The 27,499-nt window shown below is 43.5% G+C and overlaps 1 protein-coding gene across 9 annotated transcripts in view; it reads left to right on the top strand.

Moving 5' to 3' along the window:
* PTPRU (protein tyrosine phosphatase receptor type U) overlaps window positions 1–27,499 on the top strand; it is a 379,961-nt gene that overhangs the window by 273,569 nt on the left and 78,893 nt on the right. For 5 of the 9 annotated variants that reach the window (XM_079985896.1, XM_079985895.1, XM_079985889.1 and 2 more), the window contains exons 13-14: window positions 472–508; window positions 11,871–12,009. In XM_079985896.1, the coding sequence (XP_079842022.1) occupies window positions 472–508; window positions 11,871–12,009 (176 nt within the window). Of the gene's footprint in view, window positions 1–471; window positions 509–11,870; window positions 12,010–23,581; window positions 23,612–27,499 lie in introns of all 9 variants that reach the window. The other 4 variants (XM_079985892.1, XM_079985888.1, XM_079985891.1 and 1 more) reach the window with 1 other exon arrangement.

The raw sequence follows: 27,499 nt of genomic DNA, 5'->3' as shown, positions 1-27,499 counted from the left end.
TAAGAACCAGCTTTTAAATTGGGTATGGGGAACCTGTTTTCTTACAGATATTGTAGGGCTTCAGCTCCCATAAGCCATAACCAACATCAGGGGGGCCATTGGGGGTATGGGTGGGCAGGGACCCAAGGGCCCCCCAAATTTTCACTGAGGGGGCTGGGGGGCATGGCGACCTTGCACACACCATGTTGTGTGGTGTGTGTGAGTATGTTGGTTGTAAAATGGGGTTTTTCATGTTCATATTGCTATTTATTTAAAGGAATGCATGTATTGCATTCTGGTGGAATAACTGTGATGGGATGCAAGCAGGCAGAACAATATTCATTGTAAAAATACAGAGTAAGTTTGCATAAAGCTTCGACAGAGTGTTGTTTTCCCTTCCCACTTTTGAAGCAGAGTTGTTAAAAGAAAAGGAAAGAAAAACCAGGCTTCACAGACCAGTAAAACCTGATTCTCTCTTTTCTTCCCTGTTAGGAAACGAGGCTGAATTGCATCCGAATAGCCCGGAAAGGTAATCATTCTTCTTAGTGTGTTTTGCCTATATTATCCCCGTCTATTGTCAAATGGCCTTTCTGATTTGCGCCCTCTTGCTGAGTGACATGCACTAGTTTTACTTCCATAGGTTAGCGGTTTGCAACGAAGTGGCTGCCAGGGAGCCAGACAAGAGTTGCAGAGCCAGCCCATGATATTTTGCTGCCTGAAATGTCCATGCCATCCTCCCTTAAGGCAGATGGAGTTATGTTGTCATCTGAGCCAGGAAATACCCAGGGGTGTTGTTAGGGGATAGCTCAGGTAGGGATGGGCAAATTTGTAAACTTCGGTTTCTCTCAGTTTCTCATTTTTACAGTCTTAAGTTCAGTTCTTCACATTTCCACATCCAGGGCCGGATTTAGGTTTGATGGGGCCCTAAGCTACTGAAGGTAATGGGGCCCTTTATATGTCCAGCTGTCCTTTGTCAACAACAAATTGTCACTGTTTTTTTGTGTTGAATATATGCTATATGGTAATTTATGGACCTAATAGGTATCATAGGAGCCTACACAACACAAAACACTGTTGCTGTATGTAGGTTTTATTTTATTTGTTTTTTATCCTATATTTTGGAAATGTACATCCAGTTTTTTTCCCTTTAAATTTTTTTGGGGGCCCCCAATAGAGTGGGGCCCTAAGCTATGGTTTGTAAATCTGGCACTGTCCACATCAGTTTTCCATAATACCAAATGCACAATTCCTACATTGTGTAGAAAGGACCAACCTGTGGGCTTGTCCTCTCAAGATACGGGTTGTAGCAGAAATAATTTCCCCTTAAGCAGAATTTGGGATTTAATTTTCCAAAATGCCATCATGCTTTGCATCTGTAATTTTATTAAGATGCGCACATAGTTTGTAGGCTGCAGTCCTTAATACACATACTTGGGAGTAAGTCTCATTGAACTCAGTAGTACTTACTTCTGAGTAGACATTGGTTGCCATATGTCCTCTTTTTCCAGGACACATACTCTTTTTCATGAGTATATAAAATGAGAGTCATCATAGCGATCCATAGTTAAAAGCAGAAGTCAGCAGATGTGTCCTCTTTTTTGCTCTTCAAACTATGGCAGCCCATAGGATTGTGGCGTAAATCAAAGTTTCACTGCACCATGGCATTTGTAGTCTTCAACTGCTGCATACACAGTCAATGTAGGTCATGCACACCTGCAGCATGAAACATAAACAGTGAGAATCCATTTGAATTCTCTGCCAAAGTTTGTGGCAAAACATTCAGATAACAGATTTCACTGCAAAGTTCCTCTGCAGGAATTCTATAGAATCACTCTGTGGATTTTTTCACACATCCCTCATCTAAGCCTAAATCACGTTTTCTCTAAAACAAATAGAAATGTAGATGCTCAGCAAATCGAGTCATTTGTGTGGATGTTTTTCTTCCCCATAGCAACATGTTCAGGGTCTAAATAGGAAATGAATTTTCTCCCTGGCATCTGGATAATCCATTGTCCTCAGCTGCTGCACAACTGAAACATTTGTTTTAGGTTAAAAACAACACGACTGAGTAAAGAATAACGGATCTTGTAGGAGAGCAAATTTGTTGTGCCCTGGATTGGGGGCCCTTTCAACCTTGCTGACATATTTTCAAAGCTGAGAACATGAACAATTGATTTGGTCTGCCATGTGTTCTGGACATGTTTGGTATTTTATACTGGTGGCTGGCAATATTATCCAGGAAAAAAATTGTGTAGCTGGCAGTCACCATGAGTGACTCTTCTGAAATTGATCAAGGAGATATTTCTGGGTTGTTCTCTCTCTATCTCTCTCTGGATCCTGGAATTTCAGCAAATAGCCAAATGCTCAGCCTTTCACTGAGATTGAACTTCAGGCCTCCCATGTGTTTAATAAAATTCCTTGTGCTTGGCTAATATATTTTGCTCCCTTTTGGATTCAGGGACAGAGAGGGGATGGGAGAACTAAGCCCTTAATAAAGAAAGTTAAAAATTGTAGTACAGTAAGAAATGAAAAAACGGACATAGCTATATGTGCACAAATGTAACAACCATGTATTGGTGAAAAGAAGTTACAATAAAATAGGCAGCGTATTATCACAATTGCAAAATGTGCATTTCTGCAAGGCTTACAAAGAACCACATAGCACAAGAATCATATTAAAGAACGCTCTAAGCAACTGACAAGTATCATTACACTTGCAAAGAGTACGTTTCAGCAAGGCTTACAAAAAGTAAATTATTATTATCATATTGAAGGGTGCTCTAAGCAGCTCACAATAGGCTTCCGGATAAGGTCATGGATTCCCAAATCTTCTTCGGATGATAACACCTCAAAAGGGTTTCAAGGCCCTGATTGCAGTTTTCCAAATGGATAATACCACTGCAAAGGTCCAAAATCATAGGCAGGAATAAATCCACAATAAAGCAAGTTAAAAATTGTGTCTCAGTGAGAAGTGAAAAATGGCCACAACTATGTGTGTGCAACTGTCTGGTGCAGAATATTGAAGGACAGCAGGGATTAAAAACCATATGATGATTCTGTAGGACTGGGGTCCCGAATCTGTGGTCCATCGACCTCCAGGGGTAGGCAAGCTTTATTCAAGTGGGTTTGCAGCTCTGCCCACATTAGGTACCCATACTGATCTTTTTCAATTGTATTTTATTGCTGATTTTATTTCTTGTGTTTTACTGTGTTGCAAGTTGAGTTCGATGGAATGCAAGTTGTAATGCAATGCAATGCAGTATGAGGAATAAAAGAAGCAATAAAAATACAATTAAAAATCACACAGCATCTAGCACAGCAAGGTGTGATGGCTGCGACAGGCAGAAAAATCGTTAAGTGGTCTGCCAAGACCACCAAAAATTCTGAAGTGGTCTTGTGGGTGGGAGTTTGGGAACCATTGGTTTAGGGAAAGGGTGGAGACTCTGTTTGGGATCAAGGGCCACATTCCCATCTGGGAGCCAGTTCCCAACAGCAAAAGGCTCTCCCCTTATAAATTATGATGCTGAGATGAAGATAGCTGCTCTTGCTGGTGGTGATGATGGTGGAGGAACAGGAGTAGACTGTGCCTATAGTTCTGTAAAGAGGTATTGACTATTAAACCTGAAATATACTCGGAGTCGAGAGTGGATTTCATGTTCTTTATTCAGCTCATAGTGGTGAGGAGGAATGGGAGTTCCCCCAGAATGTCTGCTTTATATACATTAGTTACACAATGGGCCCCACGTGATTGGCTAATTCCAGGATTCTCCTGTAGGCCAATCAGGTTGCGAATTCACTTCCACCTGGAGCTGGATCGGGTGGCTCCTGTGGACCAATCAGACTGTTGCATTCTGAATCCTATTGTTCTAGGACCAATCAGACTGCTGCATTCTGAATCCTATTCAACTCAGTACATAACAAAACTACTCTGAGAATTGTAGCTTTGTAAAAGGAACAGGGGCTTCTTAACAACTCCCAGCACTCTTAACAAACTACAGCTCCCAGGATTTTGGGGGGAAGCCATGACTGTTTGTAGTGGTCTAATGCTGCTTTAAATACATGGTGTGAATGTGGCCAGTGTTTGAGTGCTTCTCCTTGATTAGCTGAGAGTGCTTCTCCAAGTCTCCTTTGTTATTATGATTAATGAAAAGTGGTCCTGGAAATCTTCCTTATAGTCATTTGTAATAATACAAAATTTGTTTTATTCAATATAGCTTTCTTTGAAAATTTCAAAAGAAGCTCCTTCTCGACCCCCACCCCCAAATGCAGAATAAATTTCCAGCAGCGTACAATTTGGGATTGCTAAGATTGCTGGGTGAGGATAATGGGACTCATTTTCTTGGGGGAACTGTAACTTTGGGTTGCATGCAGTGTTAGCCCTACTCAGAAGAGACCCACTGAAATGAATAGACATGACTATCTTACGTCCATTGATTTAAATGGGTTTACTCTGAGTAGAATTTAGCAGGCCATGGCCCTTAGTCTTGGGACATTTCTCCTGCTCCTTTTAAAACTGTTGCAGGTGTTTTATTGTGCTTGGCAACTTTTTATCCTGCATTTTAAATCAATCTGTTGTCAATGACAGACCACATTGGGACTTATAAATGTGCACAGGGTGGTACTTCAAGGCTACAGCCCTCTTGTTAATTTCTCTTTATGGTTCACAACACAGCAACTGGGCAGATGGAGGTTCCTCTGTGGGATTGGAGGAGAAGGAGGCCTTCCACGCCTCTTTCTGTCTGTAATCATGTCCTGTCCTGTCCATTGATCTGTTAAATTGGGATAGCAGAGCATCTTTTTAAAACCGAGTAAATGATATGTGTGTGGAGCACGGGATGGCATTTTCTGGAATGCAGAACCAGAGCTATCTGGAGTTATGCACATGAATCAAACTGGCAGAGGCTTGCTGGGAGCAAATGTACTGTGGAAGTCACACAAGCATACACACAGTATTAGTTTCAGCTTAGTTTATTGGTCAACCAAGAAAGCTTGACTCCTTCCTTCAGCTACAAGCATGGGAAAAACAATACCAGGATACAAAATACAATATAAAGCAACAGTAAATCCAGAGACCGATCATTATCAGCCTGTCTGTTGAAGGCTTGAATCTCTATGAAAGATCCCTCTTGGAAGTTTCTGGGCCTGGACAACATATCACCATGAGATCACCCAGATTGGTTTCCATTGATTCCACAGAGTCAAAGAAGGGACTTGTGCAAAGGGTCAACACTGATGCAGCTTGCTTCAAAGGTGCTTTGGACATTATGAAGCATGCTTCATAATGCTCACTGCAATGCACAAGCAGTATCATGACCTCCAAATGTTTGCCCCTTCCTTAGATTGCAATCCCCTTTCATCCTGCCTATGGACCACCTGCTCCTGACCTTCAGGCCCCTTTCTATCACCTTTCATGCTAGTCCAAAGAACGGAGGAATGTTTCTTTCATCCGCTCCTCACTCTCATCTCTGATGCTTGGCATGCTGCCATGGCTATGTGTCGGGTGCAAGGAGCAGGGGCATTGCCAGGCACATAAAGTAGGGGAGGCATAGAGCACTCACACAAATTTGAATATATGAATTCAGGCTGCTTGGGGGGGATGACAAATTCCAGCTACAGTGGTACCTCTGGATACAAACGGGATCCGTTCCGGAGCCCCATTCGCATCTTGAAGTGAATGCAACCCGCGTCTGCGCGTGCACGGGTCGTGATTCACCTCTTCTGCACATGTGTGTGACATCATTTTGACCGTCTGCACATGCACAAGTGGTGAAACCCAGAAGTAACATGTTCCATTACTTCGAGGTTGCCATGGAGCGCAACCCAGAAATGCTCAACCAGGATTTACTCCACCCCACCCACAATCTATTGGTAATAGCTGTTGGTTATGTGCATATTAAAACTCAAACAAGTGCTTCTGGGCACTTTAAGATGGTAGGCGGTTACTTTTTCACCAGCACTGTGCCAATGGCCCATCAAGTCCAGCATGCTGTTCTCACGGTGGCTGGATTCAAGCACAAGAGCGATCTTCACGTCCTGTGGTTTCCAGAAATGGGAACATATTTCTTCTTATTATTGCTGCTCCTCCTTCCTACTACTAACATAAGGGGGAGGGACAAAACACTTTCCACTCCAACCCCCATGGCTATCCCTGAACAATGGCCCTAGCCAGGAGCCAGGTGCGCCATGTGGTGGGGACCAAGGGGTCTTCAGCCTCCCCTAATTTTTCAAGGAGGGGGTTGGGTTCCTCACAAATCATGTGGCCCTGCCTGATGTCACGCAGGGAGGAGGCCAAGCGCTGGCATTGCGGCAGCGGCATACCTGCGTGTCCTGGCCCAGTGCTAGGTGGGGATGGCGACGTGTCACATGGCATGTAACATGATGCATCATGTGATGTGCCCCTGCAATGTGAGGGGCAAGTCGGCACCCTTGCCAGGAGCCCTGGGAACTGTAAAATTCCCAGTGCTACTGCCATGCGTTAATAACAATGAGAAAGCCACAACACTTAGTGTTCCTTGGACACAGCGTGCCAGCAGAACAAAAGCGGCAAGAGAGGCATGCGTGGCTCTTTGGGAGGAGGCAGGTGAGTGGGTGAAAGTGAGGGCTGTTGGGACTTTCAAAGACAGGTTGCAGGAGGGATTGGACGACACCATGCTCTCAAGGAAATCTTAGGGGGAACACCAGTATCTAAAACAGCTTTGAATTGGCTTTTGGGTTGTCGGGGAGAATGAGCTACTTTCTGATTTCAGGGAGAATAATCTTGTGCTCCTCTCCCCTCAAGCCTGACTAGGGGAAGGTCACCCATCACTGAAGTTAAAGCCTTAGCAATGGAGGAGGGTAAGCAGGAGTGACAGGGTTTTAATGAAGAGCTGAAAACTGCCAAGGTCTACAGATGCAACAGCACAGACAGATCACCAGGGAATGGAATGAGCACTGTCAGAACCCAAAGCATGTTCTGCAGTGCTTTTTGCATGACATTATTGCTCGACTCTTAAAAATGCAGGGGAACTTCAAGCCAAGGGGCCTAACACAGCTCTCTGGGCCTCTCTATCCAGCTGTTGGGCCTTCTTCTCTGGAGACTTCACTTCTCACCAGCCTTGTTCTAAGGAATGCCAGGAGGCAGTGAATTTTGTCCTGTCAACGCTGTTTCCATTCAGCTGCAGTTTAGTTTCTTTCCACTGAAACTTACATAATTCATTGTGCTACCTGCTATGGTTAAAACAAACACAAATTAATTACGTACTTAGTTACAATGCATTTCAATGGGGAGGAAATGTCAAAAGACAATTCGGAAAACAACGTAATTCTTTATGTGAAGTTTGTGGATTAAAATAACAACAATGGTGTATGATGCTAATATGTGCTTGCGTGATTCGCATTCTGGACATTGGACAAACATGCAAACTGCAGCAATTTCTGTTCCCATTTCCATTTCTGATGGAATTCTCTGACATCCCTACTCTGCTCTTTCCTCAAGTGGTTTTGCCTGGCTGGAATAGGCCTCCCCTCTTGCCTGGTTGGTGAGATTTGTGTGTAGAAAGCTCTGACTCCTGCATAGCTGAAATGTAGACTTTTGTGCAAAACTAAGAATCACATATGTCACCCCACCCACTTTATTCCTCTGTCCCCAGCCTCTACTGTCATGTGCCCCCCAGAAGTTTACACATAAAGGAATGTGGCCCTCAGGCTTGAAACCCCCCCCCCCCATTTTAAAACAACTTTTGCTTTCTTCATTTGATGTCTCACCCATGTGAATATGTTTTGGGGCAGCTGGATTCCTATTTAATCATGAAAGGATCTCTAAAAATTTGTGTAACAGGGAAAATTTGCCCCAACTACAGCTTGGTCAGTTATTTGGGTAGGTGTGATGGATGGATGGATGGATGGATGGGGGAAGGGAGTACAGTGGTACCTTGGGTTACATACACTTCAGGTTACATATGCTTCAGGTTACAGACTCCGCTAACCCAGAAATAGTGCTTCAGGTTAAGAACTTTGCTTCAGGATGAGAACAGAAATCGTGCTCCGATGGCGCGGCAGCAGCAGGAGGCCCCATTAGCTAAAGTGGTGCTTCAGGTTAAGAACAGTTTCAGGTTAAGAATGGACCTCCGGAACGAATTAAGTACTTAACCCGAGGTACCACTGTACATGGCATGTCTTGTATATGTTTGATTGGATAATTTTTCTTTAAATCAAGTCACTAAGCAAAATCATTTTGGTGTTGTTGTTTTTTAAACCCCCCCCCCCACATGAAACAAAACACCATGTGGGATTAGATTGGATTGTTTGCTAGAACATTAAACAGGCATTGTGCATGCTTCGCTGAAGATGTGCCTTGAGCGGCCATGAAACTCTGCCCAGCCTTTTCCGGACAGAGCCATAGGAAGGTCACCCACGCCTCTTTGTGGCTTGGTCTTGGTCATGTTCCACTCAGCTGGGTAACCAGCATACTGCAGGGCGTGGCTGGCCTCACATGTGCCCAGGGGGGCGGGATAGTTCTCGCTTTTAATTGTAGAGGCCACAAAGACAGACGGGATTCTCAGCTTTCCACAAGGGCAGCTCAAGGTGCCAAAGATCTGTTCCCAACTACTGAGCCGTAATATCAGCCTCTTTTGTTATAAAGCAGCTTTCAGGTGGTCTCAAGGAGATCATTGCTTATCAATGCATTTGCAGATTCTTATCAGGGCAATACTGATTTACTTATTTTATTCACCAATTTTCTCTGCTGCCCAAAGGGGCACAGGATGACAAACAGCCAAAACCAAAGACATAATATTTGCAGCGTTTAAAACCATTTTAAAACCAACTAAAACATTTCAAAACAGTTTAAAGACAGATTGAAACATTTAAGACATTTAAAATAGTGAGCAATGGGGGGTGGTGGTGGTTTGCAGAATAATAAAATCATAGAATCACAGAATCTAGTCCGTAGGTCTAGTCCAACCCCCCTGAAATGAATGAAACTCAATTAAAGCACCTCCTCTGCTTAAAAATTTCAAATGAAGGAGAGTCTACAAGCTTCGGGGGGGGGGGTGTGTGTGAGAAAAGCTCCTGCCTGAAACCCTGGAGTGATGCTGCCAGTCAGTGTTGACAGTACCAATCTAGATGGACCAATGATCTGACTCAGTATAAGACAGTTTCCTATGTTCCTTCAGTTCTGTGCCATATGTACCAGAACTATCAATTGATGAATTATCGAAAGTGTTTCAAGTACCTTGGCCTTCATGGTACATAGGAACTTCTGGATCAAACGAAAAGCCCCCAATCCTCTTTCCTGTGCCACCTGCCCACATGTTTCCAGGAAATCCACAAATCTGATGGTTTATCCATCTAGCTCATTACTGTCTACTTTGACAGGCAGCAGCTCTCCAGAATTTTAGGAAGAAGGTTTTTCTCATCACATACTAGGGGGAGAGGGCCTTTTCTATAATGACTCCATGCCTCTAGAATTCACTGGCAGTGGGGATCATTAAAGGGCTTTAAGAGTGCCTTAAATACTCTTTTGCTTCACTCTGTTTTTCCATGAGTTTGGTTTTATGTTGTTGCTTTGCAGTATAGCTGATGGCTCCATATTGTATGTTGTACTGGGCTTTTTGTAGTCTTGGGACTGGAGGGAAATTTTAAAACTGCATGCCTTGTTCCATGTAATACCAAATATTTATACTACAGTATATAAGAATACTAAATAACTGATTGGACAGAATATTTAGCAGCCCTTTCCAAATACTAAAACATACACAAAACCACTTTCCATTTGAAATCTTCCAATTCTATAAATATATGCAGTCTATTCCTTGACCTGAGCTTTTTTGTTCCTTCTTCACAAACTCTGTCTGTCAATCTCTTCCCTGGCTCGTTCTTTCTTCTTAAATAAAGCTGTTCTTTTGACAGTATTGAGTTGCTCTCATAATTTCCTTAAAAATCCATTCTCTTTGGCCTTTGGGTTTTCCCCCCAAGCTCTCATGTACATTATCCTGGAGATTGTTATAATATAGAAAACTTGAGTTTGATTCTTTGGTTTAAATAAACTTTTATATATCTCAGTAAAAAGAACAAAAGATCCAGTGGAAACTGATACGCAGAAATATCTTTCAGTAGGGTTACCACCATCCATCAGGAGTTTTAATTATTGCAGGAGTTTATTGTGTATTTTGAGATTGTGACTACATTGTATTTTGCCTTGTGAGTTTTCTTGGGAGGGCATAAAATTCTGAAAAAGAATTTTGAATAAATAAATAAACCCGTCTCAGATACTGTCCTGGGCCATCCACTAGCAGACACTCCAAGTGTCCCTATTTTACAGGGATGTCTCTGTTTTAGAGATGCCGTCCCAGTTTCTGATTTGATCCTAGAATGCCCCTCTTTTCTTTAGGACGTCCCTATTTTCACTGGAGAAATATTGGAGGGTATGGGGTTATCCAACCCCCAAACTGTCTGAAGGCAGCCCTGCATAGCGAAGTTTTTGTTGTTTGATGTTTTATCACTATTTATTTATTTATATTCTGTTGGGAGCCACCCAGAGTGGCTGGGGAAACTGAGCCAGATGGGTGGGATGATGATGATGATGATGATGATGATGATGATGTTTTTATATGTTAGAAACTACCTAGAGTGGCTGGGGCAACCCAGTAAGATGTGTGAGGAAAAACAGTAAAATCTTCTTTACGGAATGGGATTTCCCTATTTTCACTGGAGAAATGTAGGAGGGTATGCACTAGTGCCATGATTTCGTTAAATAAATTGCATGTAGCATGGAACATTTCCCTTTTGTCAGTCTCCAATCTCCCTCTATGTAGGGATCAGATGGGATTACCATGAGGAATTATAGAATATATATCAAGCCATTGTGTCCACGATGAAGACATTGTGTTGACTGGGTTTGATATATTGACGATAATTTCTGATTAAATCCCATAAGATTCTACATTCATGCCCTTTTCATGCCCTTTTCCCTCTGTTGCCCATTTCTCTCTTCATAAATCACGTACACAGCAGTTGCTTCGCCAGGCAGGCTTCCTGGGCCATAAAGATAGTAGGCAAGTTTCTTTGATGTAGTTTCTTATATATAATCTTAAAATGTTAATCTTGGAGCCAGGAAACAGATCTCACATGAAGGTGGTAGTGATCTGGTCTTTCTGGCCATCCTTCTTATCATGTTTATTTCTCACCTCTGGGGTTGCCAGATGCACCCCTTTGTAGTTCTCAACTTATTTACCACCCCTTTGTAGTTCTCAAGTTATTTACTACCCCTTTGTAGTTCTCAGTTTATTTACCCCAAAAATGTATGCATGCTAATTAGTGTTGTAGTGTAACTTTTCCCCCACGTGGGGTTTGATGAAATGATCAGAGGAAATATGATTGGTTCTTACGAGCACTGTGTAAAAGATTCTTTTGCTAATAAAATGGCCTGGTGAGGGGTGTGGTGGACGCACTTTTTCCGAGAGCCTTGCTGGTCAAAGCCTCGTGTCTTGCTTTTAATCAGGGTCCAGTCCTTCCTTTACTTTGTGAACGCAACACCTCTAGTCAGCTTCTTTGAGTGATTGGCTCCTGGTTTTAGTGCTGTGGCAGGAGTGGAGAACATTTGACCTTCCAGGTGATACTAAACTACAACTCCCATCAGCCCTTGCAAGTATGGTCAGTGGTCATGAATGAATGAGAGCCAAAGGTTCTCCATACCTGTGTTCTAGGAAAAGAAGCATGTTTGGAATTCTCTTTTGGAATTCAATGCCATTTTGTTCAGCCACTTTTTAAAAATACTTTGTGGGAAGAGGTTGAGAAGATCTCATCAGCTAAAGAATGGAGCTTCCACACATATTTCATATGCAGGAGAAAGGAGATGGTTCTACATATACCACTACAACAGGCCAGAGCTATTTTCTTTTTATCCCCTGCAGCTGCCTGCAAAGAGAGCAAGCGTCCCCTGGAAGTGTCCCAGCACTCAGAGGAAATGGGCCTCATCCTGGGCATTTGCGCCGGAGGACTGGTGGTGCTGATCATCCTCCTGGGGGCCATCATTGTCGTCATACGGAAAGGGTAAGGAAATGTTTTCCCCTTCTGCCTTCGCCATTGCTGCTTCTCTGTTTGCAAAGCTCAATTCACCTCGTTTGGAGCCCAGCAGCCTTGCTCTGGCGGATGGAGAGAAAAGTCATGGAGGAAGGAGAGGCAGGGAGAGCATCCACAGTAGCCAGCCAGAGTCTCAGGCCACTCACCTGTGCCCCTCCCTCCCTTATCCTAGTGAGCCGTTGTTCTAACCTAGAGGAATCTTCCTCCTTCCACTAGGCCCCGTAACCAGGGATCTTTGGGTGAGGGGGCACAAATCAACCAAGGGATCATGGCAGATCAGACAGGACAGACATGCAAGAAGCCTAATAGCATGTGTGGACAGTCACACCTCAGCCTAATTTCAAATGCCCCCTGCAAGCAATCAGTTCTGAAAAGGGCAATTTGTCTTTCTCCAACAGTCCACCCACTGCCAGCATTCTGCACCCATCAGAAGTGTGCTAAGGGAATGCAGCCCTGGAGAGAAAAAAAGAGGTCCCCCCCCACCATAAGTCTTTTAGGGTGTCATGGGTCCTATGTTCATTTTGCTAGGCAGGACTCAGTCAGTAGAGCATGAGACTCTTGATCTCAAGATCGTGGGTTCGAGCCCCACATTGTGCAAAAGATTTCTGCATCGCAGGGGACTTGATGTCCCTTGTGGTTCCTTCCAATTCTGTGTTTCTAAACTGGTTTCAGCAGGGATTAAGGATGAATTTATCAGCATGGACTGCATGCAATAACCAAAAGACAAACCTTTAACATCCAGTGGCTAGAAGCTGGGCATTAATGTTTAACAACAACAACAACAGGCAACTATTTATATTAAACACATTTCAAACTGCTTTATATTTCGAAAATGTCTCAGCAGTGTACAGTCTAAAATGATCTATTTTATTTAAAGTTGTACATTGCCTGGTATATGATATGGCAGTATAGAAATACTGTTACGAATGAGCTGAAACAAAAACAGAAGCTGAAAACAGTAAAGCAGCAGAATGGAACATAAAAGCATCTAAAAGTGAATAAAACAGAATACCAGAGGATTCAAAAACATGAAGCAGGATGCAGTCTGATGGGTCAGGGGAAACCTGTGGAAAAAGACAAGGTTTGAAGCAACTGATGGCAGAGGGGAGGGTATTCCACAGCATGGGTGTGGCAAGGCTCATCAGCCTTAATATTCTGTAGAGTGCAGAGGAGCAAATAGAATTTCCCCTTGTCACACACCTGATATTTTTCACCTTCATTGTTATCATTATATTTTTCTTTGTTATTCATATTTTATTTTTTGGGGAAAAGAAATAATCAGGAAAGAACACAAGCATACTCTTCCCATATATTCTACGCGGTCTGTAGAGGGACAGGTAATCTTTCAGGTAACCTGGTCCAGAGTGGTACATGGCGTATTATGTTAACAAGGCCGAGGTCTGAATCCCAACTTGCCTATTCAGAGGAATCTAAGCTGGGTTCAAGCAGCCCCAGATCACTACAAGTTGGGTTGAGGGTTCAGAGCTATCTGAGATTGTCAAGGGATGGGGCTTTGGGCAGTGAGGAGAGGCTGGTGTGAGGGAGTTGCTGAGAAATTGTGAAAAAGAGAGATCTATTGGGTGGCTGCATCCTTGTGGAAGAAGATGGCTTTCCCACCTGGCTTTTCATTCTCCCCACTGCCAGACCTCAGCTCTTTCCTGTTCCTTCCTGGTCCCTGAAGGATCTGATCCTGTGTGATTGTGTTCCTTCCTGAGTGGCTTCCCTTGCATGCAGGGAAGCTGTTCTCTCTCTCTCTCTCTCTTTTTAAAAAATATTTTTTATTGGTTTTTGTCACATTTTTATACATTTCAACTTAACCATCTCAAACATTAAAACAACAAGGTTCTTTTGAACCTTCAGCCCTCTTTCCCTCCCTCCATGGGTTCCATATTCAAGACTGAATTTACTGCATCTTTTACTGTTATCCATCTGTTACATATCCATAATTATCATAGCTAATTCCACATTACATCCCAGCCAATGATTTTAATTGTTTACAGTGGCCTTTTAAATAAATAAAAAGTTTATTCCAGTCTTTTTAAAAATACTTGGTCTTCCTGATTTCGGATCTTCCCCATCAGTTTCATCATCTCTGCATACTCCATCAGTTTCATCTGCCATTCTTCTTTTATTGGTACTTTCCCTTCCTTCCATCTTTGGGCTAGTAGCATTCTCGCTGCGTTGTTGCATACATAGAAAGTCTTTTATCCTCTTTTGGTATCTCTTCACCTATTATATCTAACAGAAAAGCTTCTGGTTTTTAAACAAATGTCTTTCTAAACATTTTCTTTAATTCATATATCGGGGAAGCTGTTCTCAAAGGAGCAGCGCCATGCAAGATCAGATCCTCCTGCTTAACAGCTGTGAAGCATATGGGTCAGATACCGCACAGTGTTCTTGCACTTATAAATGCACTTATAAAACTCTTTTTGAAAACTCTTAGCCCCATTCCTGAACTGGACAGGGTGGTTGGCTCCTTGTTTGACACAGGGTGACTAGGCCACAGCGTGGGATCTTGTGGTGGAGGCTGGGCTACAAATGCCAGTCAATCAATCACTTTACCCAGAAGTTTAGAACTGTGTGCAGCAGAGAGAGAGACCTGTGTGAGCTTTTTTGCCTGGACCCAGCGGAGTGGTCCTCAGCATAGCTTCCAGTGGCAACACCATGCCGCTGTCATTGCTACAACCCAGGTTGCTAATGGGCTGGACAGCTCCTCAGCACAGATCCCGCAGAGTCCTCTGAGCTTCAGAGCTAAGGCTGGCAGGGGGCAAGGAAGCAGGTCAGCAATGCCTGCTTTGTGTTCCGTCTATATTTCATGAGTTCCCATTCTGCCTGGGTAGGCACGATCCCTCTGCCCTTTCAGGAACATTAAGTCCCCGACAAAGGAGTTGGTTTTCCCCCAAGCAGCCCACCGGGGAATGACAAGAGTCAGCAAGGCGCAACAGGTCAGGCCAGCAGGAATCGCAGAGTCACACGCTCATGAGTCTCTGGTGGATTGGCTGCATGCTATCCACCTCACGCATCTTTTGCCTTTGCACTGCATGCTGCTCACTGCCTGGCAGTCCGTGGCTTGGAAGCGGATCGAATTGGGGGCCACCGTGAAACTTTCTGCCTTCAAAACAAAATTGGGCGTCTTCCAGGAAGAGAAAGAAAAAGTGTGTGTGTGGGGGGGATGAGAATCCGGATTGGAGTCCTGAGCTAAATATCACATGAATGCCCAGAGGCAGGATTTGTGATATTCTCACATCCCTCATCCTTCTGTATAAACATACATGCTGGCTTGAATTAACCCATAGCTGCTTCTTTATGTTACACTTTCCCCTTCCAGACTGGTGTTTTGTCGCAGGTATATTCGGCAACATGTTATTGATGCAATAATAGTGCATTATTAGTGCAATAGTGGAATAGTGTTGGATCTATTCTGCCTTAGTTTTTAGTTTTGCTTTTTAAAAATACACATTTTTTCAATAGTAATAATAATAATAATAATAATAATAATAATATATAAATAAATAAATAAAATTTTATTTGTATCCCGCCCTCCTAAACGGAGCTCAGAGCGGCTAACATCATATAAATAATACAATGTGCATAGCAACAAGCAATCAATTGATTAAAATACATCCCAAAATTAAGTCAAATAAATTAAAGTTAAAGTTAAAACTGGACAAATGACAATCCTCAGTTTAAAATATTACACACATCTTACAGTTCTTTTTTTAATCACCTCATTTCGTTTTTCCCCCTGTGATGCTTCCCCAATGATACCACATTATTGCTGTCCAACAGCAACAGCCACAAAATAAATAAACCAGAACATTTGTGGTATAAGATATAACAGCATGTGCACTGAGTGGAAATGGAGCAGTGTGACTGCCCCAAAACCTTTGCAGGCACAAACAGTATTGAAAATGGGGTTGCATGTGACCACCCTGGTGAACACAAATAATAATGAATGCACCATAAAAAAGGATGTTTGAATGCAGTCTAAGCCCTATAGACACCATACATTTAAAGTCATGGCTTCCGCCCAAGAATTCTGGGAACTCTAGTGTGCTAAGTGAGACCCATATTCCCTGCACAGAGCTACAATTCCCAAAGTTTCCAGTGAAGAGGGATTAATTGTTCAACCACTTTAGACTTTGTAGCTCTGGGAGGGGAATGGGGTCTCCTAACAACTCCCAGCATCCTTAACAAACTACACTTCCCAGGGTGCTTTGGGAGAAGCCATGATTGTTTTAAGTGGTATTCTAGTGCAGTGTTTCCCAACCTTTGGTCTCTAGCTGTTTTCGGACTACATTTCCCACCATCCCTGACCACTGGTACTGCTAGCTAGGGATGATGGGAGCTGTAGTCCAAAAGCAGCTAGAGACCCAAGGTTGGGAAACACTGTTCTAGTGCTTTCAATGTATGGTGTGAATGTAGCCTAGGTCTTTGGAACAGGAATGTCTTGAGAAAAATGGGGGAAACAAAGTTACGTGTTGGTAGTTGGTGCTGAAGGTGGCTTCTGACTAATGCTGCAGTCATATTATGGTCTTACAGAAGGGCACAAATCCTGGATGCCATTTAATTTATCCTGGCAAAGAACAATCAAGTCCTGTTAATGTGCTGGGATGTTCTGCCAACTTGTTGTTAAGCATTTCTTTGCGCCCATCTTTCAGATTCCAGAACCGTGCCGCTATTTGACTGTAACATAAATGGCTCTGCAAAGGATGACATGCCAAGCAGCGTTGAGCTTAAAGAATTCAGTGTCTGAAGTGGATTTGTTTAACCTTGTGCAACAGGGAGGGGGAAGAGGAGGGAGGTCTGTCTTCTTTCACCTGGGCTCTGTGCCGTGCCAGCTCACGCAGCGTCTTGGCAGACATGAAATGCCAGCTCCGTAGGGGTCCTCATATCAATTGAGGGGCCCTCATATCAACCGAGGAGAGCTTCAGTTCATTTTAGGATTTCTTTTTAATATTAGTTATGTAAGGCTATGCACACATTAGCAGCTTAAAGATTCCCTGCCACTGCTATTCAAGTTGCATTTGCACATTGCAGTACATGCCAGAGAGTGAGTCTTCATCCAATGTGAGTCATCTCTCCCCCCCCCACATAAATTTTTATTATTTTCTCAACACAGTTTCGTACCATACATCAAATCACATCTATACTTCTAGCTCTGCCGAGCTTATGACTTCCCTCCTTCCCTTCAACAGGTATCCCTTGTTTCTTTAAATCATGTATTTTAAATACTAAATCTCTTATTTATTACATTGTGGGAGTTATTTCAGTCCTGCCAGTGTTTTTAAAGTTTTACAATTATCCTTTAAATACACCATAAATTTACTCCAACTTTCTATGAATCTCTGGTTGTCCTGGTCCTGAATCTTGCCGGTCAGCTTGGCTAATTCCGCATAGTTCATCATTTTCACCTGCCACTCCCAATGTGTGTCATGTCTTGGGTCTCCCTGCACCTGTTACTCCCCACACGAATACCATTCATAAAGTTGTTGTTTGTGTGTATACACAATGGCTGTCTCAAATGTACATAGGTAAAGGTAAAGGGACCCCTAACCATTTGGTCCAGTTGTGACCGACTCTGGGGTTGCAGCGCTCATCTCGCTTTATTGGCCGAGGGAGCTGGCATACAGCTTCCGGGTCATGTGGCCAGTATGACTAAGCCACTTCTGGCGAACCAGAGCAGCACACGGAAACGCCGTTTACCTTCCCACCAAAGAATTTATCTACTTGCACTTTGACGTGCTTTCAAACTGCTAGGATGGCAGGAGCAGGGACCGAGCAACGGGAGCTCACCCCGTCGTGGGGATTTGAACCACTGACCTTCTGATCAGCAAGTCCTAGGCTCTGTGGTTTAACCCACAGCACCACCCGCATCCCCTTGTACACCCACATCTCAAATGTACATACCTCAGCTCAATGGCAAAGTGAATGTGCCTTACGTTTTCAATTCAGGTAGATGCTGGCTTGAGGGTGGGGGAAAACTTATTAAATGGCAGTCTTTCTTAAAAAGCAAACAAACTACAGGATATGGATTGTGACTAACGTCCCGTGCACATGGTTTCAAACAAAAGCAGTGGGTATGCACTGGGGCCAGAGTAAATGGTAGTGTGTACACAGCTGAATACAGTGTTCTCCAACTTTGGTTTCCCAAATGCTCTTGCTCTACAGCTCCCACCATCCCTCACCTTTGGCAAAGCTGGCTGAGGATGATGGGAGTTGTCGTCCAGCAATGCCTGAGGAACCAAGGTTGAAAGACACAGATCAAATACAACACAATTAGGGACAAGCTAGGTATCAGTGCTCAGTGCCTTTAGGCAGCTACTGGGACCACAATTACTTGGCAGAGCTTACTGGTGCTGGTACTTGCCCAGTCATAGGTCTATGGCAGCAGAGGTGGGCAGCCACTTAAATTTCCCACAGTGCCCATGAACAGCACTCACCAGACATTATGGATGATGGTTGGAAATGAAAAGAGTCGGCCAATGCTGCCATTGTTGGGTGAACCTATTGTCAGGGTCCACCAATGGAGGAGGGAACCTAACAGAGGGCACTGCTGACCTTCCCCATGCCAGTCATAATTTGGGATGCAGCATATCACTCTTGGTCTTTCATTCTGCATGCAACTCCCCCACCCCCTAAAAAAAAACCAACAAAAAAAAACCCCAACAACAATCGAAAAGACTTATGTGGATAATAATAGAAAGAGTGGTAGGATCTGTGGATCCAAGGGATTCCTACCTCAGCTTTTCGGTGAAACCCACTGAGCAGTATAAAACTCACAGATTCAGGCAGTCAGAACAGACTGCAGTGTTATAAGCCCTGCATTACAGGGCTCCCTTTTTATTTATTTATTGTTACATTGCTAGGGTTTTCCCTGACTACTACAGAGATAGGGGGCAAGCTGTCTTCACTGCTGCCTCCACTTCCTAGCAAATCACCCCATCATGCTGCATAATTTAAGAAGCTAGCTACCAGTTCATTGTGTTATCTGTGCTGTTTTTAATAGTTGTTTTCATTTTGGAAACCATATTTGCTAGCAAGCTTGTGGCTTATATTGAGTTATTTGAGTTGGAACGTTTGTCCATCTAGCTCAGCCCAGGGACAGTCAACTGGGTGACCTCCAAATGTTGTTGGACTAAAGTTCCCATCAGCCCTGCCACCATGGCCAATGGTCAGAGATAATGGGAGTTGAAGCCCAACCATTTATGGATCCTACCACTTTGGGTCTCATGGTCTACACTGACTAGCAGCAGGTTTCAGACAGGGGACAGTCACAACCCTACATGGAGATAGTGGGAATTGAACTTGTGACCTTCTGTATGCAAAGGAGATGTTCTACCACTGAGCTATGGCCACGTGGGTTGCTGAGGAGGAATAAGATTACAAAGTCTTGTGTCTTGTGAAGAGGAGAACTCTGACTGTGTGTTCTGGAGAAATTGGAAATGGATTATTTCTTCAATTATCAGCTTCATAATGGATTAAAATGCAGGTGGTTGGTGGGAGGGAATCAAGCCTTTAAAAAGACTCCTGGGATATTCTTAGATTGGGTAGATTTTCTCAAAATATTAAAGACACTCCTGTAGAGCCCTTATTCACATTCCTCAGTCTCTGCACAGAGCAGATCAGCTGTCAGTGTTACTTTGTCTGTTACAGCCTTTCCTCAACAGGTTAAGAATCCATTCAGACATCCATCTCTTCGCTTGAATCAAGGTGTTTGGCTGATCCCATTTTAAATGTCGCAGTTGATTAAATCATTTCAGTTGGAGTTCCTTGCAAATCCATGGTCAGCTTCTCCTTGGATTCAGAGTGTAAATAAACAACAGATGGCTGCTGTTTGTGCTAAAGGAATGGCTTGATACCCAAAGTGGTGTCTCTTTCCTTCCTGACAATTCCGTATTTGGTGTGTTATTGGGCTGGTTTCAGGGTTGAAACCAGGTGTGATGGCCCCTCAGCAAGGAGCACCTTGGTGACCTTCCTATTTGGTCCCCTCCCACCTCCAAACTGTGGGCTTGGTAGCGTTGGCTGGGTCCCGGAAGATGCTTGCTACTTTCACTTTCCCACAGGAGCGATGGTGTGACAGATACTGCAGGGCATTGCAGGAAATGCAAGATGGTACATGGCTTCCTGTTTGGGATCAAAGAAGGCATCATTTTCCATTTGGCCCTGCTTTTGTTGCATACAGAACTGTTTCCTTTTTAAAAATAATAATAATTTTTTATTAAATTTTCCATTTTAACAATCCAATCAAATCACATTAAATATTCCAAATTATACAAATACATATCATATAGTCCAAATATTCTGCCAAATTATAATTTTTTATTGGGACTACCCATGCTTCAAGTTCCCATGCATACAGAACTGTTTCCATTCCACTACAGTTCACTTTCTGCCCCAAACTACATTTTCTACCATTGTCCATTGCAGTAAAATTATGTCACTTAAGAAGTGTAATTCATTTTGTAATTTATGCCATCCCTACATTATTCTATCCCATTCATTTCGGTACGAAGTAACCACAATGCAAAACAAGGGGGAATTTAACAATTATTTGTGGACTGAAAGCAACAACTGCAGTGAATATTTACGGCATTTGCTGGATTGATTGCTGTTCCATACATGGGACAAATAAGTGAACACAGGCAATTGTTGCTCCTGTTTCCATTTGCGTCATATTTCTTCACCAAGCCTGCTTACCAGACCCATCCATTGCGTCCAGATAAGACCATGACTGGGGGAATGAGAAAATGAGAGAGACAAAGCAGGTTTCAGCTCTGGTGAGCTCTGCCAATGTGGTTGGGCCCTAACTGTCAATGGGCTGATGGGTGCTGAATCTGGATGCTGGCCTACCTGGTCTACACAATGCAAAGGAATAACATGGGAGTGAGGTAGTAATGTACAACCTTCCCCAACCTGGTGCCCGCCAGATGCTTTGGACTACAACACCCATCAGCTCTAGACAACATGGGCCAGTGGCCAAGGATGATGGAAGGGTTGATGAAGGCTGTGAGAGTAGATTCTTAAGGTTCCTGAGGTGTTAGAATAGATTCAACAATGTGATCTCAGTCTGCAGTTCAAAGAGGTAGATTGCATGTTGAGATCACATTGTTGGATGGTCCTGCAAGTTCTCGCTAAGTTCATCCATTGCTGAGCTAAGTTTTTGCTTGCAGGGTTTTATATATGTGGGGGAGCATTTGAAAAACAGTATTGTTCCACCTGCAGTCTGAAATGGTACAATTCACTCTGCTACTATGGGATTTTAGCACCTCACTCTGCTAAGAGTCCCTTTGGCCTCTAGTTCTCAGTGCTTCTGCAGATAGTTTAAAACAGGGCATGTGAAACATAAAGCTATGAAATGATATTGGACATCATTGCTTTAAAATTCAGTCTGGGAACTAAGGCCAAGAGACAGTGACTTTAATGTGGAGCATTTCAGCTTGGTACAGCTTTTCCTTCCTCTGTAACACAAGGAGGTGACCATAAGCTGCACCTGCAGAAATTATGCCCTCTAATAGTGAACTTGGGTGGTGAGTGACAACAGGTCCCCATGAGAAACATGGGGGAGATACTGGGTTCCTCAGAGAAACCTCAAGCCACAGATTGCTGTGCTTTTGAGGGGAGTTGAGAAAATGGAATGGAATATCATGTGAGAGGGCATGACTGGCTGGCTGGCTGGAACACTAAATAGGCACCCTGGACGCTGCAACTTTTTGTTGCAAGCATATTGTCCCTTGTACACAACTCTATAAAAAAGTCCAGGAGCCCCATTGTTGGAGGCTGTGCTGGACTCAGGAAGACAATTGGGCAGTGCTTTGCTATACCTCTCATGTGGTGAAGTTGACCATGGAAGCTAATGGAAGCAAAGAAATTGCCTGGGAAACAGCCAGGCCTCCAGCTTATTAGCAGATATGATAGGGAAGGATTTGTGGGGCTATTTCTGGCTGGGACTAAAGGACGCTTCTTCCCAGACTGATGAGCAATACCTGTTGCCTCCCTGCAGGTTTAGCTGTGACAGGAAGAATGGAACTGTTAGGAAGAATATTAGAAAACACATTGGCTGTGAGAAGTGGAAGATTCAGTCTGCTGGCTAGGATATGTATTGGCCTTTGCCAGCAGATCTTTTGGACTACAAATCACATCAGCCCCAGGCAGCATGGCTGGGGCTGAGGGAGACGTAGTCCAAAACATCTGAGCTCTGAAGTCTGATAAATACACCATTAGATCTTTTGGACTACAGATCTTTTGGACTACAAATCACATCAGCCCCAGGCAGCATGGCTGGGGCTGAGGGAGACGTAGTCCAAAACATCTGAGCTCTGAAGTCTGATAAATACACCATTAATATATCTGACCCTCAGAAACAACTAATAACAGCATTAAAACTATAATGAAGCAAATTGAAACTATGTTTGCAGTGGCCCTTCAAAAGCTACCCCCCCCAACAAAGAATCAAATATAAGTCACTGTCTTTAATTTAAGGCTTCAGGTAGCCCTGGGATTCTCCATCTGGCACCCATGACACCACAATAATGTCACACGCCATCTTGGCACTCCCAATTTTTAATTATTTTTTTAAAAAATAAGTTGGGAGTTGGTTGAGTTTTATTGTTTTATTATTTGAGGGGGTGGCTATTGCCTGCTTTTTTGTCTGTGTTTTATTCACTGGGGTATAGGAGTTTCTGCTTTGGGGGAGGAGGGGGTTCTGAGCATCCCCAGTTTTTCTTACATGAAATGATTATTTTGTAGTGCCTGTGACACTTCCTTAGATGTCCAAAAGTGCCCCCTCCCCAAGTCAGGGGTTGGGGACCCCTGATCTAGCCTCTGCATTGCTTGGAGAAATAAAGAGGTCTCTTGTTTTTATATCTGCAGCATTAGCATCCAGGGAGCACATGAAGTTTGACAGAATTAGAATCACAAAGCCTTGTGAAGTTCAGAATGAGACACAAGGTGGTGTTTTAGAAAATCAAGGGTGGGACATTATGGGATGGGGTGGCGATATACCTCTGTTATGGGTAGTGCCATAGCTGCTCAACAAAACAAGTGCTCTGTTTTCAACCTGATGAGAACAAATTTGTAGGAAAGGAACTACATCACAATCCCAAGCACTAGATCTGCAGCAGTCCAGATTATCTGTTCCTCAGTTACCAGCATACAATTTCAAGGGCACCTAAAATTAGATGTGCTGTTTGCAAAGTACGTGTGTTTGCAGGTGTGGGGAAGCGAGTTACTTGGCGTCTTTGCCCTCTTTAAACCTTTTTGGCAGGTGACCTTGCTTGCCCTCAGGGCAGCAGCAAGCATGTCCGAAAACTGCTTCCCATTTCCAGCTGATTGCTTTCTCTGTCTCCCTGCACTTCCTTCCTCCTTCCTTCCCCCTCTCTCTGTCTCCGGCTCCCTTCCCCCTCCCTTTGCATGGACAATGGCTCAGTCTCTGGTCTGTTGTCATTTTAGGCTCCAAATATCCCATCTTCTCCTTCATTATTTGCTGAGAAAAGCTGCTTATGCAATCTCTGCTGTTTCTCTTTGTTTGCACGCTTGCCAGGAGGAACTACTATTCCTATTCCTATTACCCGTAAGTAATTCTCATTCACTCGCGCTCGCTCCGCTGCTCGCTGCTCCCAGTTGGTTCCCTTTCCTTGTCACATAAATGTTAAAGTACCATTTTGGGGGCTTCAGGGGTGGGGGGAAACGGCTGCTGAAATAAAATGTAGAGACTCCGGAGGGAGGTGGGGAAGGGGTCTGACGCTGGAGGGGATCAAGACCTGGAATGCCTTTTGGAGAGGCTATATACACCTCAAGAGAATACAACTCACCCAGCTTCCACCATGTTTCATTTAATGGTTTTTGCCCATCTGGAAATTACACCTCTGCAACTGCTTATGTTGGATTCATCTCATGGAGATTAGGAGTGGGTAATATTCTTCAGCCCCATAGGCAACCTCATTTGGGGGAGCAGTGTCACATGTTGGGGTCAGCTGGGGCCAGAGGCAAAACTGGATGGAGCAGCAAATATAGATTTTCCTTTCATACATCAGGGTTGTTTTTACCTGCTCCACCCAGGCAAGCAAGAGGCATTCTCAGAATCTAGAGTTCAAGGGCACATTGTAGACAGACAGAAATACCCAAGGAGAGTGGAACAAAGTAGGGTAGATGAGGGGTGTGGCTTGGGAAGAGGGGGTGTGGCTAGGGAAGAGGTGTGGTTTGAAGAGAGTCCCAAGAGCCAGACAGACAGGCCCAAAGGGCTGGATTCGGGGGCCCCATGCCTGATATCCCCCACCCCAAAGGTAGATATTGATGAACTGTCGCAAGGTTGCCTCGGAAATTATTTCCAAATCAGAAGGAATTATTTTTCAAGCCAATCTAAAGCAAGCGCACAAGCCCTCGAGGGAACAATGTCTCCCCTGGCCCCTTGGGCCATTACTGCAGGGATTGGGAACCTGTGGCTCTCTAGATACCGTTGGTCTCCAACTCCAACCAGCCCCAGCCATTATGGACACCATTCCTCCTCTCTCCCAACTGTACACCCCTATTACTTCTGCTGCTCCCAGTGCTGCTTTTTGCCAGGAAAAAGAAAGGCAAAGGTCCTTTGAGGTGCTGGCAGTGAGGGCAGGCAAGGATGGGCGATGGTGGTGAGCAGCCTGCTATTCTTTTCCAACGTGGATTTTATTCCAAGCCAGATAAGTTTCCAAGGACTTGCCTCTCCTTTCATGGAATCAAAGAAACAGCGGGCTTTGTTCCTGCTGAATATTTCCTTCTGATAGTGAAGCCTTTTCTAGCTTACACAGAAATGAACAAATCTCTTGTTAGAAAACACACTTGCTTATAGATTTCTGTTTACTTATTAATTCCTAATTTAAGACCATGTTAAGATGCTTTTCACACCAGACCAGTCCCAGGGACATAATGATGCAGTGCTAGAAGAATTAAGAGTACTACGTTTTATTTCAACTTTCTTCTGAATAGAAATGGGTTATTTAAAATTGTATTCTTATTTCTATAGATGGTTAATATATTGCATGAAGTTTAATAAATGGAAATTAATAGCAATGCATTTTTTATACAGTGGAACCATTTCAGAGCCGTTTGGGAATTCCTGCTCTAGACAATGATTTAACCGGTATAGAAATGTGTCCCAGTTTTAGGAAGGAGCTTTTGAAATCTGTGGCCTAGAAGCTTTGTAAATAAGAAGTTAAAAGCAAGGTGCACAGAACTAGATTCATTCCTCTCATTTTTTTGCTTACAGTGTTTCTAAACTGCTTTTTAAAGCTGCTCAGTATGGTGGACCACAAAATCAGATTATAAGGAAAGGGATTTGGTTAAGTGTTAAGAAGAACATTGTGTGGCACAGGTTGTTCACAGCAGTGTAGCAGATCACCTTGAAAGGTCCGTTTCAATTTTTCATCTCTCCATTTATAAGCAGAAGCTGGATGGCTACCCATCAGGGATGCTGTATCTTCAGATTTCCTACATCTAGATGACCTTTGAGCTCACCCCCAGTTCTCTGATTCTAGAATTGAATATCATGAAACCAAAGAACAGAAGTGCATCATTTGTATCCAAATAGCTTTAGTGCAAGCGGAAGACACTTTTTCTTCTGCATGAGTTTCTGCCAGTTTTCTTCTTCTCTCACAAACAAGAATACTGTCATTGCTCCTCCTCCTCCTCCTCCTCCTCCTCCTCCTCCTCCTCCTCCTCTTCTTCTTCTTCTTCTTCTTGGTTTCACACTGGTAACAAGGAAGGGGTAGCAAAGATGCAAATAAGCAAAATGAAAGGTGCAGAATTTAACTTTAGGAATTATCAAGGCTAAACCAGAATTCATGAAGTATAGAATGAAGAGTGGAGAGAGAGAACCAGGAAGCCAAAACAGGAAAGGACTGGGGAAATTTCTCCCACACTTGCCATGAATCTCCAGATGCCTTTTCTTAGGATGTACCACAGTGTTTTGACTTTCACCTTGGCATCTTCAGTCTGAAATGCCTCCTCAGAACTGGAAGCCCTCCTTGGGAGTGCTATTATTGTTAGGAGCAATGAAAGGCAAATTATGAGGCATTGTCTCTGTGTTGGTACAGAGCTGAGCAACTTGCCTGATGTTAAAAGTCCTACACTTAAAATCACATCGGGGGACTGATCAATAGTATTGATCAGACGTAAGTGGAACATCACAAGGATAGACAGCACCACAGATTCTGCTTTGTTTTGCAAGGAGGTGTCTGTGGGCTAAGTGTATTTAAAAGGGCCATGGGAGTATAAGTGGGCATTGCAGTAATTTTCCTGCACTGCCTGGGAGAGATGCGGAAAAGAACTTGGGGAAGGAGCTTCAGACCCACATTCTTGTTCATTGGAGTTGTGCTAAAATGCCAGTTAAGAGCAGGGTGTGTGTGTGTGTGACACTTCATTAGAGGTTATCTATTTAAGAAAGGCCACTGCCAATATACTACTACTACTACTAATAATAATAATAATAATAATAATAATTTTTATTATTATTACACCTTACCCATCTGGCTAGGTTTCCCCAGCCACTCTTGGTGGCTTCCAGCAGAATATAAAAACATAATAAAACATCAAACATTAAAAACTTCCCAATACGGGGCTGCCTTCAGATGTCTCTTTAAAGGTTAGCACCAACACTTTGAATTGTGCTCAGAAACACACTGGGATCCTTTAGGACTGGTGTTATATGGTCTCGACGGCCACTCTCAGTCACCAGTCTGGATTAGTTGTAGTTTCAGAGTCATCTTCAAAGGTAGCCCCATGTAGAGCGCATTGCAGTAGTCCAAGTGGGAGATAACCAGAGCATGCACCACTCTGGCAAGAGGGTCTGTGGGCAGGTAGGGTCACAGCCAGCATATTCCATGGGGAGCTTTCCCTTTTAATTGATCTACACCAAGGAGAATAATGGCTTATAGATCTGCTGGAGGATGGATAGTGTAAGTCTGACTAATAATCTCAAAATAGCTTCATTTTCTGTGGAACAGAAACATTTTTGAGTGGTCCCACATATTGGCTGCTTAGGATGAGAAGCAGGGCAGGAGCCAGAAATTTTGGAGTGGTGGAATTAAGGGGTGTGAAAACATGCAGAGGGATGTGTGTGTGTGTGTGTGTGTGTGTGTGTGTGTTTTAATTTAATAAAATTAAAACTTAGCTTTCTAACATTTTAAAAGAAGGGCTTTGGGTCATAGCCAACTAAGTTCTATTCAGAGTAGAGCCACTGAAATTAACAAACATAAGTTAGACCCTAATGTTGGATACAGCCCCTAGGACTTGCCAGATCAGATGAAGTCTCTCTCTAATCCAACCCAAATGCATCATGGGCTCTCATCAAGGGCAGCCCATCAATAAGGTGAAGCCATTTGCATCAGGCAGCAGGTCCAACCCCCGCTGCTGCAATGGCACTGCTGCCACCCCACTGGGGCTTTGCCTGTGCCACCACCACAGTGCCCTTGCCCTCACTGCTTCA

The sequence above is a fragment of the Podarcis cretensis genome (genome assembly GCF_951804945.1).
Source record: "Podarcis cretensis genome assembly, chromosome: 8".
NCBI lineage: Eukaryota > Metazoa > Chordata > Lepidosauria > Squamata > Lacertidae > Podarcis > Podarcis cretensis.
This window is presented reverse-complemented; position numbering and strand designations above follow the sequence as displayed.